Source organism: Mytilus galloprovincialis, chromosome 2 (assembly GCF_965363235.1).
Source record: "Mytilus galloprovincialis chromosome 2, xbMytGall1.hap1.1, whole genome shotgun sequence".
Classification (NCBI taxonomy): Eukaryota; Metazoa; Mollusca; class Bivalvia; order Mytilida; family Mytilidae; genus Mytilus; species Mytilus galloprovincialis.
The window spans coordinates 89,774,101-89,787,737 of NC_134839.1; the positions used below are offsets into that span (position 1 = coordinate 89,774,101).

Consider the following 13,637-nt stretch of genomic DNA (forward strand, 5'->3'; position numbering starts at 1 on the left):
CGTGTTGAAATCATGTTCACAAAACAAGAATTAGTCTTTCTTCTTCTTCTTCTTTATATACAGAAAAACCTCAACTGGTTGATGATTACTTTCCGACGCATGCCTGGTTTTACAATATTGTTAATGTTTAAAAATAAATTTTTGATTTTATAATATTTTTTCTATTTTTATATATACAAACTAGAACACACCCGTGTTATCGCGGGTCCTTGACTGAATTAAAGTACATAACTATATATATATAAACAATACTACATAGCATATCATTGGGCACATTTCGAACAATGAAATGTGCAGTTATAAATATCAATATATATAGGTTAATTTGTAAGAATAGACTACTGACATAAGTATATTGTATGTTATAGCTTCAAATTGTTCATATTACTCATTTATAAGGACATTTTTCCTTAAATTCAAATGATTGATTAATAAAAGATGATATTAATCTAAGTGTTTTTCTACACTTGTTATTAAGTAGTAGTTTGATATATTCATCCTCAGTTTTGGATTGTTTGTCATAATTTTTAAAATAGGACAATTTTGATATAAGAACATTTCTCAGTTATAAATTCATATTTTGTGCAGTGCAAGATAAAATGTTTTTCGTCTTCTATATTTTTATTATGACATAATTTGCACAACCTTTTTTCTCTGTTAACTTGCATGTATCTACCTCTTTCAATTTCAAGATTGTGTGCACTTAGCCTTAGTTTTGCCAAAGGTGCCCTATCTTTCAACATATTCAATTGGTCAACATAGTGTGCACGTTTATTTGAAAAACAAAAATGTCGAAAAATGATAGTTTTGATGATTCTGTAATATCTGAATTCTGTTCTTGTAAAATTTGTAATATATAAAGTTTAATTCTTTGATTTATCGTGTTTTACCCCATGACTGCTGACAAATTGGACCTCGTTATTTTAGTATTATAGATGTATAGGTAAGTAATATTTTTCAATTTCTATTTTTAATTTTTGGTATAAGATAAAAACAAGATATATATTAAAGATGTAGGTGTTTGTAAGTGTCAAAGAGCATCTCTCTAGTGAGTTTCATCTTGGAACACTCAGTAGTGGTGCTGCGGGCTATTGGTTCAGGTAATTTGTTCAAGTCTTTTATAGTTTGGCAGAAAAATGAAAATTTGTAACGTACTGTCTTTGCTGCATCGAATTTGTCGCTATGTTTGTTCGTGGATAGACCTGGTGTTTGATTTGCTTTTGATTAGTATGTCAGTATGTGGTATTGCAATTTTGATGTTTGTTATTCTATGGAACATATTTAATCTGCTTTTGAATTTCCTTTCTTGTAATGTTGGCCAATGAAGTGTGTTTATCATGTTTGTTACACTTTCAGTATATTTGTAGTTGGAGCATACATATCTCGCTGCACGTCTGTGGACTTTATCTATGACGTTAATGTTACTGTTGTATAAGGGTCCCAGACAAGGAAGCAGTATTCAAGTTTTGGTCTAATAAGGGCTTGGTATTCTCGGTCTTTGATAGTTACTGTCTCACTGAGTTTATTTTTAAATTTCTTCTGATGAATCCAAGGGTCTTATTTGCTTTTGATGTCATGTTCTGAATGTGTTTGTTCCATTTTAAATTTGATAATATAGTTATACCTAAATATTTTGCATTTTCAGCTGACTCAAGAATGTGACCGTGCATGTTATAATAAAAATGGATAGGTGTTTTCTTTGCGGTCACTCGAAGTATGTTGCATTTGTCAGAGTGGAACAGCATTAGCCAGTCTTGTTCCCATTTGATTGCCCCTTCTATGTCTTCCTGGAGTTAAAAGCAATCTTATGTTGATTTTATCTGTCGGTAAATGATGCTATCGTCAGCAAAGAACCTGATTTGACTGTGATGTAAAATTTAGTCAGGTAAGTCATTAATGTATATTAAAAATAGTATTGGACCTAATACAGTACCCTGCGGAACACCTGATGTAACTGGTATGTTGTCAGAGGAATGGTTTTCTAGCATAACTGTTTATGGACGATTTGACTGAGGAAAGATTTTATCTAGTTTGTAGCTTGATCTGATACACCGAAAAATTTAAAATAAGTTTATATAGTTAACGGTTGTGGGGAACCTTGTCAAAGGCTTTTGCGAAATCCATGATGATTAGATCGGTTTGTATGTTTTTGTCGTTATTTGAACACAGCTGGTGAATTAGTGATATTATTTGGGATTCGCATGATCTATTTTGCCCTGAAGCTGTGCTGCAAGTCATAAAGTATGTTGTTGGATCCAAGGTGTTTCTTGATGATGCTTGCAATTATGTTCTCTAATAATTTGCAGGAAATACATGTTAATGCAATTGGACGTTAGTTACCAGGATGCTGTTTTTCTCCTTTTTTGAAAACAGGTGTTACATTTGCGTGGTTCCAATCGTGAGGGTCTATTCCTGTTTGCATTGATTTTGTAAAAATTAGAGTGAATATGTCTGTGCATGTGTTGATGTTTTCCTTTTCAGTAATGTTATTTGGTCCTGTTGCCGTTTTTGGATTTATTTTTTTAATTAATTTATAGATGCCTTCTTTGTTGATGTCTATTTTGTCCATTATTGGATGTGTTGATGGATCTTTGTCAGGGATAACTGTATTAATATCAGATGTAAAAGTTGATTTAAATTGTTCGTTTAATATATTAGCTTTTTTCAAGGGATCTGTATAAAGAAAACCTTCACTCCTAAGGGGTGCAAAAAGCTTGTCTGACTTGAGCATTTATCTAAAGTGACGTTGAAAACAGGCCTTGTACTATTATACTAACTAGAACACACCCGCGAAATCGCGGGCATTCAGATCGCAGTTTAAAGTATGTAAAGTGTTGTTTGAAGAATTTTGTAAAATATTGAATGACTGGAGAATTTCAGCAAACGTATCATGAGTCATAGGTTATTGGGGATAGGAAAATGTTTTTTTTATCCCTCCTCCTATATTTCCTAAATTCCTAATTTTTGGTTTTCTATCAATTTTAATATGAACATACCTTTAGTATGTTGTGAACATTTAAGTAAGGAGCCTGTAATTCAGTGGTTGTCTTTTGTTGATGTGTTACATATTTGTTTTTCGCTCATTTTTTGTACACAAATAAGGCCGCTAGTTTTCTCGTTTGAATTGTTTTACATCGTCATTTCGGGGCCTTTTAAAACTGAGTATGCGGTATGGGCTTTGCTCGTTGTTGAAGGCCGTATGGTGACCTATAGTTGTTAATTTCTGTGTCATTTTGGTCTCTTGTGGAGAGTTGTCTCGACATGGCGATCATACCACATCTTCTTTTTTTTTGTAATCAATGAATTTTGTAAAAGATTTAATGACAGAGAATTTCAGAAAAGGTATCAAAAGTTAACATGAATAATTTTAGCGCTTATCTGTATATTATGAACATTCATTACTATATATAAATAAAGTGTATTTACTTTGAATTCTAAGTTTACTAATCGATTCATGGTGGTCATTGATATAGTATACAGACCCTCTATTTAATAAACTCTGTAACCGCCGTGGATAGGTATGGGCTTTGCTCGTTGTTGAAGGCCCTATGATGACCTATAGTTGTTAATTTCTGTGTCATTTTGGTCTCTTGTGGAGAGTTGTCTCAACATGGCAATCATACCACATCTTCTTTTTTTTTTTGTAATCAATGAATTTTGTAAAAGATTTAATGACGGAGAATTTCAGAAAAGGTATCAAAAGTTCACATGAATAATTTTAGCGCTTATCTGTATATTATGAACATTCATTACTATATAAATAAAGTGTATTTACTTTCAATTCTAAGTTTACTAATGGTCATTGATATAGTATACAGACCCTCTATTTGATAAACTCTGTGACCGCCGTGGATAGTAAACTTGAAAATGATAGCAGATAGAATTAAAATACACTTTATAAAGTTAAATTTGTAGTATATGTATGTTCAAAGTATACAGAAAAACGCAAACCGGAAGTCTAATCTGACTTAAAATTTAGTCCAATGACGGGACAATATCCGGATGCCTTTTTTCTCGTTTTTCTCCCAAAATAACTCAATCTGAATAATCATATGAATGGATGACAAATGCGACTATGCACTGTACCTATAGGACACAGAGGCGTGTTGATTAATTTATTGTGGAAAGAAGAGAAGCGACACCCAAAATGAGGTCTTCTCGTTTAATAGTATAGATAGTATAGTTAGTATTCTAGTACAAGATCAGCAGATTTCCCCTATTCAGAGCTCACATTAAATGTATTAATGCACTTGTATGTAGCCTTTGATCCACCATTCATTCTATATTTTTTATAAGTATGCACAGCTTATGTTTAATCTATGTAGAAAATGCCTAAACCAAGTCAGGAATGTAACAGTTGTTGCCCATTGATGTGTTTGGGCTTTTGATTTTGCCATTTGATAAAAGACTTTCCATTTTTAACTTTAAATTTTCCTCGGAGTTCAGTATTTTTGTGAATTTACTGGATTGTTGTAACGAGTATTACAGTATTATGCATTGTAACATAAAATTTATATCAACTGCTTTATGATGTTATGAAACTGCTTTTCTTATACCTACATAAAGACACTAGAAAATAGTCAGCTTCAGAATTGAATAAGAATTGTCATTCAATGTTTTTAATATTTTTTTCTCCACAGTAGCAGACAAAATTGGAGCAGATGTGGTATATGACCCCTCGAATCATCCAAGTATAAAAGAAATTTTAATTAACAGAAAGAATGATTCTGATTTTGAATTCAAATAGTATCTAAAGATACTGTCGATTTTTTTTTAGATAAAATAAACATAAAGAAGGCTACAGGAGCTGATGGTATTCCAGCAAAAATAGTAAAAAATTGTAAATCTTATATTGCACTACAGCTGACAACTCTTGTAAATTTGTCAATTGAAAATAACTGTTTCCCTAATAAACTTAAAGAAGCCCAAGCGACCCCCCTTCATAAAAAGAGTGACCCATTATTAAAAACAAATTATAGACCAGTTAGTGTCTTACCCATATTTTCTAAAATCTTTGAAAAAATATAGGAAATTCAATTAACTGATTATTTTGATAAAATATTTAATCCATTTTTGTGTGCATTTAGACGTGGACATGGATATCAGACCACACTTCTCGGAGTGTTAGAAGTGGGGGGCAAGGGGTTTAACTGTTATGCTGTTATGGGGCAATTTAACTTTTTGTTATCTGTTATTTTTAAAATATATTTGCTGTTAGCTGTTATTGTCTTATTCTTTGTTAGCTGTTATTGGGCTTTTGTTTTTTTTTTGTTATCTGTTATTGTGATAATGTATTTGCTGTTAACTGTTATTGAAAATTGGAATGTTAGCATTTTTTTTGACAGTCAATATTCGGTATGAATTGAAGATCATTGGGCATTGGGGTCTATCACTACTAATATATGTGTTCCGTATTCAGAGAAGGATTCCATTAACATATACCCATCTCAGAAGTGAGGTCCAGGACAATTCAAGTATATCTTATGATTATCCTTTGTAATAAATTCCATTTTTTTTATGAATGTGTATTTAGAATTATCTTAATTTTTTGTATGAGAATACCGTTCCTTGTTTCCCGTACGAACATATTAAATTAAAACAATTCTTAATATGACAAATAGGAAAACATATGGCCAGGAATATCTGACAAGGATCTCAATTAAGGACTAGGTCCTGTCAACCACTTAACCTTTTATATAACATGGTACATAGACTCAGCTCTGTGATTCTTTTCAAAGCAGAACCAAATGCATTGTACAATGAAAGTTCCAACCATGTACTTGGGTCCGAAGCTGCACATAACTCATTACAAACAAAGATTAATTTCGTTTCAAGCCATTGTTTCCCTACTAAACTATGTATTCTACTTACTAGTACACTTGGTACAATCAAAAACCTTAGCTGATAAAAAATTGTTCAAATAAGGCCTATGAAAATAGTGGAATAAATTGCTTTTGGAGTGTCAAAATTCGTTCGAAGTACTTGATAAATTGCATGCTTATAATTGGTGCTTTTGATTTTTCTACCTTATATACCACTTTGCCTCATAGTCTTATTAAGAAAAATTCACACACCTCATTAAATGATCATTTAGAAAAAGTCAGAATATTCAAACTCTTTTGAGTCATTTTTTTTATTAGCAACAAAGGGAGCTTCAGTCAATATATATAAACAATACACCAACGTTTCATGAGAACTGCTGAAAGCATTTTTGAGTTATTTTTGAAAACTAGAAAATACCACCTTTTTCTAATGAATAAGATCCCTGAACTCAATAACATAAAATCGAAAATTTATAAAAATCGAAAGGGAGTTTACAACAATAGATATAAACATTTCAGCAAAGTTTCATGAGAACTGCTTAATGTCTAAAACTGGAAAATCCCCCCTTTTTAATTAATACAACCCGTTAACTCGGAAACGTAAGATCTAAAATTTATAAAAATTAAAAGTGACCTCATGTTAATAGATATAAACAATTCACCAAAATTCCTTGCTTTGCGAAAGCATTTTTGAGATATTATCAGAAAACTGAAAAAAAACCACCAATTTTATTCAATAAAAACCCATTACCCAGAATCTTAAAATCTAAAATTTATAAAAAAAAAAAAAAAAAAAAAAAAAGGGAGCTCACGTCAATAAATATAAACAATTTCCCAAAGTTTAATGCAAATTGGTTAAAGAGTTTTTGAGTTAATGTCCGACATGTTGACAACAGACGGACAGCAGTATACCATAATACGTTCCGTAAACGAGCGTATAAAAAATATTATAATATATTGAGTAATAATTTAAACACATTCTAGATACATAAATTAATACTAAAAACAAAGTCATAGAAAATGGAATGCATTACAAAGGATTATATCCGTAATAAGAATTACTGATTTGTCAAAGATCGAATTATTTTAATATTTCATTTACTGTTATCTGTTTTTGTCCATTTTAATTCCTTGTTATCTGTTATGAGCCAAATCAATTTGCTGTTTTGCTGTTATTGGGACCCCCCTTGCCCTCCCCCCTTAGAAGACTGGCGTGAAGCTCTTGATAAAAACCAGTAAATTGCAGCGGTATTAATGGATCTTTCTAAGGCTTTTGACTGACTGCCTCACAATATTATGCTAGATAAATTATCAGCATATGGTTTAACCCCAATACTGTTGCTCTTTTAAAGTCCTATTTATCTAATCGAAAACAGTAAATTAAAGTCAACAATGTTCTTAGTGGTTGGGCTGACATCCATAAAGGCGTACCACAGGGTTCGATACTAGGGCCATTGTTGTTTAACATATTCATAAATGATATTTTCTCTTTTCCATACCGCCACATGCAATGAACTTTGTATATAGTGTGCAGAAAGTTCTGTTCTTTTCGACTTCCTTATTTCCCTCACTGTAAATATCCAATTTAGATGTATGAGCAAGGTTAAATGGTAGTTTATATAACTATGCAGATGACAATACTTTGTCTTTCTGTACTCCAGATTTCGATTTACTAATTTCAACTTTGGAATCTGATTCAAAAATACTTATTGAGTGGTTCAAGGTGAATAACATGCAAGCAAATCCTGACAAATTTCAAGTTTTGGCTGTTGGCAAAAAGACCTTTGAAAAGAACCCATCTATACATATTCAAAATTCGAACCTTGCATGTGAAAAACAGCAAAATTATTCACATAGAAATAGACTACCAGCTAAATTTTGATGTTCATATTAGCTCAATCTGCAGGAAGGCATCACAGCAATTAAATGTTTTAAAACGTTTAGGCTCAGTTTTGGATAGACTTAGTAAACTTACTATATTTCATACTTTTATTCTTAGTAATTTTAATTTTTGCCCTTTGGCATGGCATTTTTACACTGAGAAAAATTCTAAAAAACTAGAAAAGGTGCAGGAAAGAGTACTCCGTTTTGTATATGAGGATTTTACCAGCTCCTACGAGGACCTCTTACTTAAAGCTAAGGTGCCCTCCTTGCAGATCAGACGGATAAGAACAATGGCTCTAGAAACTTTTAAAATTAGTAACAACATAGCTCCTGTGTGCTTACACAATTTGGTGAATGTCAAAAAATTTAAATATTCTTTCAGGTATGTAAATATTCTTGAAATTCCACAGGTAAAGTCAATCCGTTACAGTAAAAAAAAAATCGTTCAAATTTGCTGCTGCTACTTTTTGGAACAGTCTTCCAAACCATTTCAGGACTGAAAACAGTTTTTCACATTTTAAAAGTCTTGTTCAGTCCTGGAACGGTTTGGAATGTCGCTGTTCTGCTTGCAGATAATTCTTGAGCTGATTATTATTTATGCTGCTTTTGGTTGCTCTGGTGTAGCATGTTTTTACTTTATTCGAAAATTTGTTGCTTATTTTTATTGCATGCTATGTATGTGAGATTTCAACTTATTATTACAGGTTGTTTTATATGTCTAAATGCACTGTTTTATGTTATTTATATGTTTTATATTCGGTTAAAGGCTCCTTAGAGCTTGTGTTGCTTATTTGTACTTATGCCGAATCAAAATAAAGTTTTCTTATCTTATCTTATCATATAATTGTGTTTTTTTTTTCTAGTATGCCACACAGATTAACTGTGTAGACTTGAGATTATATATTTAATTTAACATGTTATAAGGAGTTGTGGTATCACTATGATTGCCAATGAAACAACTGCATATATTCAACTGGTGTGGATTACGCAACTATAGATTTCCATACGGCTTTTAACAATGATAAGCAAAACCGTATACAATATATATATGGTCATGCCGTAACATGACATATTGAAAGAAAAAAACCAACGACGATGTTTCTACAATTAATAAAATTGAGAATGGAAATGGGGAATGTGTCACAGAGACAACCACCCGACCAAAGAGCAGAAACAGCCGAAGGCCATCAACGGATCTTCAAGAGAAAATCTCGCACCCAGAGGCGGGCTACTAGACAGATGGCTCCTAAACAAAACTATGTACTAGTTCAGTGAAAACTGAACGTCAAACTAAACCCCCAAAACTTATAAATGAACTAAAATTAACAATCATTCAAGACTAACAAAGGCCAGAGTATGACAAGCCGTTTTGCTATTTATTCTTACTTCAAAATATCTCTTAAACTTTATAAGATATTTTATATAGTTTATAAGATATCTTATATAGTTTATAAGATATCTTATATAGTTAATAAGATATCTTATATAGTTAATAAGATATCTTATATAGTTTATGAGATATCTTATATAGTTTATGAGATATTTTATATAGTTTATGAGATATCTTATATAGTTTATGAGATATCTTATATAGTTTATAAGATATCTCATATAATTTTATTTATAAGATATCTTATAAAAATGAAATTATATAAGATATCTTATAAAAATGAAATTATATAAGATATCTTATAAAAATGAAATTAATATATTATATATCTTATAAACTATGTAATATTTTTTAAGATATCTTCTAAATTATATAAGATATCTTTAAAACTACTTGTATTTTTGTCCATTTGATGAGTTAAGCCTTTTTCAACTGATTTTTATATGGTTCGTTCTGATGTTGTACTGACATACAACTGTCCAAGGTTAGGGGAGGGTTGGGATCCCGCTAACATGTTTAACCTCGCCATATCCTGTATGTATGTGCCTGTCCCAAGCCAGGAGCCAGTAATTCAGTGGTTGTCGTTTGTTTATGTGTTACATATTTGTTTTTCGTTCATTTTTTTACATAAATTAGGCCGGTAGTTTTCTAGTTTGAATTGTTTTACATTGTTATTTCGGGGCCTTTTATAACTGATTATGTGGTATGGGCTTTGCTCATTGTTGAAGGCCGTACGATGACCTAAAGTTGTAAATATCTGTGTCATTTTGGTCTCTTGTGGAGAGTTGTCTTGTTGGCAATCATACCACATATTCTTATTATATATAAGATATCTCCTATAATATATAAGATATCTTATATATTATAGGAGATGTCTTGATAATCAAATAAATAGTTAAAAGCTTGCCATAGCAGAGGCTCCTGACTTGAAACAGCTAGACTCAAAAATGAAGCTGGGTTAAACAAGTTTATATTGAGATTTCAACCCCTTCCCCATACCTCTAGTCAATGTAGAAAATACACACAACACTGTGCATAGTAAAACTAAGTTAAAAGAAGTCCGTCAGAAAAGGAAACAAAAGAAAGTAAGGGAAATGACTATGGTGCATAGATAAGCAGGTACTGTCATGCAATACAGATCCAGACTTCGATTAAACTGATTGATTGTATTGTCATATGGAAAGTCAAGCACAATTTCCCCTGTTAGGGGTTTAGTATAATACTAATGAGACCACTCCCCATCCAAGTCATAATATGTAAAAGAAACCACTATAGGTCAAAGTGTGGTATTCAACACCGAGCCTTGGCTCTAACACCAAACAGCAAGCTACAAAGAGCCCAAAAATTGACTAGTGTAAAACAACGGTCTAATCTATATACAAAATGAGAAAACGAGAAATACTTATGAACCAAATCAAAAAACGATAGCTACTGAACATCAGATTCTTGACTTATGACAGGTGCAACCAAATGAAGCGGGTTTAAAAGTTGAGCTGCATATCTTATTATCAACTGAATATAGTACTACATAAACTTGTAGATAATATCCCATGGTTTTCCATCAACACACTGTTTTAAAAGCAAATTATTTCTTTAAAACACCAGAGGAAAAATGCACTTTATATTTCAATATAGTAAATACACTCAGACATTTGATAATGTTTAGATTCTCCAGTTAAATCTTAATACATGTTTAATTTAAAGGTATTCATATTCGCCCTGAGACAAAATAATTCTAGACTTATCTTACCTTTTGTTTGGCGTTTTTGAAAGAGGGCAAACTAGGCAACGGTAGGAGAGTATTATAAAAAAAAGTCTACACAATAACCATAAATGTAGCACCATAAGTGAGGGTCCGAACCTCATATCCATCTGAATCCGCCTCTGATTTTACTTATTGAGAAGAAATTCCTCAGTCTTTCTGCACATGTGTGCAACACAGTTAAATGTATCGGTAGTGATTTTTTTTTTATCGTTTCTTGTTCAGTTCAATACAGCCAGTCTGATATATCAATTTCATGCGTCAATATTTCAATGTCAACAATTCAATTTGTGCAAATTCCAATAATTATTTGACTCTTCCACAAAAAATCATTCTTATACAGGTAAAAACGACGATTACATTATCTTTTCAACCTATGATGGCGTCAAGACTGAAAAACACACGAAGCAAAGTTTCATATTAAAGAGCCCATGCCATGTAATAAATTTGTTTATTTTAGATATTTTTTTAATTTGGAGAAATGTTTTACATAGTTAAAAATTAAATATGAGAATTTGAGTCAATTCAGTGCCCCTCTAACCCCAGACTTTTAATTTCATTTTTGTTTATATAAGAAATGTTATGCACGAGAATTGTATAAAAATGTATTGGAGTTGTAAATCTTGTGTGCTGTAGTATGTCTCAGCTTAAGCTAAGTGTGGACATATTAAGTTAGAAAAATTCGAAATTCGTTTCGTAATTTTCACAGACGTCATTTTTATAAATTCAGACGAAAATTTACAAGTGACGTCACTGTGAATCTGACCAACCTCGAAACATTTTGATGACCCCGACAAGACCCAATTTTATTATGGAGGTGCGAGAATTTCCACCTCGATAAACCATGGAAACTGTCTTCCCTTAATCGAATACAGCTATATACATTCTTTAATTTAGGAAATAATTTACATTATGATAAATATTTACACATAACTGGGATGTAATAAGCCTGGTTAGTGCAAAACATCGCTACCAGAGGCCGCTGAACTCCGAATGCAGATAAATCAAATATGGCAGCCGAGGACGGGGTATACCCCGCTCGCTGGGAAAATCAGTGCGATTTTAAAGGTATGCGTGTGAAATTTAACGAACCACTACCTGTGTTGTATTCATTATTAATGTGGGTATGAGTCCAGTTGTCATTTTGTTGATATTCACTAAAGATCGCAGTTTGTATTGATCGCAAAAATCTGCATCCCCATTGTGGCTTCAACTGTTGGTGTATTTTGATTTTGTACATGCCTGTGTATTGTGCTACAGGTCTAGATAAATGTCTTCATTTGATAGTTATTTGAGTGTAACTTTATCTGTTCATTTCAATAAGGAAGGAAATACAGATTGGGAAATGGTTATCGTTATATTTTGTAAATGTCTTCCTCTTTGTAGTAAATTGTACAGGCAGTAGTACCATTAGTATATGAATGATGTACATATATATGTATATATATATATATATATATATATATATATATATATTGATACGCCGCTGATTTTACTTTAAAGCTACTGATATGCTAACGGAAGTGCAGATTTATTTTAAATTGCTGTGGGTTAAATATTTTTTGGGGGCCTCAACGAGAATTTCTTCTTACGAGAAGGACAGCATAAAAATAAAAGGCTGTACAACGTATCTTAACCTTTTGCTTAAATTGAAACTTTTAATTCCTGATTTATCACCCCCCACTTCGTTGTTAATTTTAAGTCCTTAGTTATTCTGTTAGGACTTGTTTATCTTTGACTATCTATTTGTTCTTTGAATAATTTATGATTGGTATCTTCTGCATGTCTTCCTTTTAATATATTTAGTTGAAAAACTACAAAAATAAACAAGCAGTTTATAATGAAAAATGTCAAGATACAATGTACCTCCTACATTTTTTGATAAACAAAACTTAGAAATAAGAAAAAAGTAAAATCGTTGGGGGACTTGGAAAAATGAACACCTGAAGGTACATGTATCTATTGATTTGTTTACCTTTATAACAATACTCTGATACTTATAATAACTTGGTACTCACACCTTCTTAACCTTTGTGTTTAAAAATATGCATTTTTGGCAAAAGAAAAATGATTCAATTTTTAACCAAAGTTTCTGTCATTGAAGGATACAAAATCAGAGTGAGAAACCATTTTGTTTTGGTTATTGCAGTGTTCAATAAGCATGTAAAGGAAAATAACCCTTTACAGATTTGGTGCATTTTAATCTAGGTCAACTAAAAACTAGTCAATACCGGAATAAGTAGGTTTCGATTGAGAAAAACTGAGCAAGAGTTACTTCCCTTTTGATGACATGTTTGAGGTCTTGTATACCTCAGCCCATTCCATTTATCCCTCCTTAATGGTGGCACAGAGAAATAACACAAGAATCTACCAAGTCAATAGTAAATGCCTGCAAATACATTTGTACATATACTTGTAATTTGACATTTTTAAGTTGATATATCTATAAAAAGCTGTCCCTAGCAACCTGGTCAATTTTGTATTGTATTAAAAATTTGAAAATGCCCAAATCAATGATAGGCATATGCATTTTTGCTAAATGTCTTTTTGATTATGTATATGCAACACTGTCAAACTTGTTCATTCCCAAGTTGGGCCCAACCCAACGGAAATGTGGCCATTTCACTAAATCCTATCCCTTAACCCTTTCAACGCTACACAAAAAAATAGAAAAATGGCTGCTGCTGCTGCATTTTTTTTGTTTTCATTCATCAGAACAGTATATTCGTTTTTAGACTGCTGTATCTTTTTTATTATAAGAAATACAGAGAAAGTTATT

General features: G+C 31.8%; 1 protein-coding gene across 1 annotated transcript in view; it reads left to right on the forward strand.

Annotated features, from left to right (window-relative positions):
- The first annotated feature begins 11,719 nt into the window (after nt 1-11,719).
- LOC143064806 (uncharacterized) overlaps nt 11,720-13,637 on the forward strand; it is a 39,043-nt gene continuing 37,125 nt past the window's right edge. Inside the window, exon 1 of the mRNA XM_076237923.1 lies at nt 11,720-11,926. Within this exon, the coding sequence (XP_076094038.1) occupies nt 11,869-11,926 (58 nt within the window). The 5' untranslated portion in view covers nt 11,720-11,868. The remainder of the gene's footprint in view (nt 11,927-13,637) is intronic.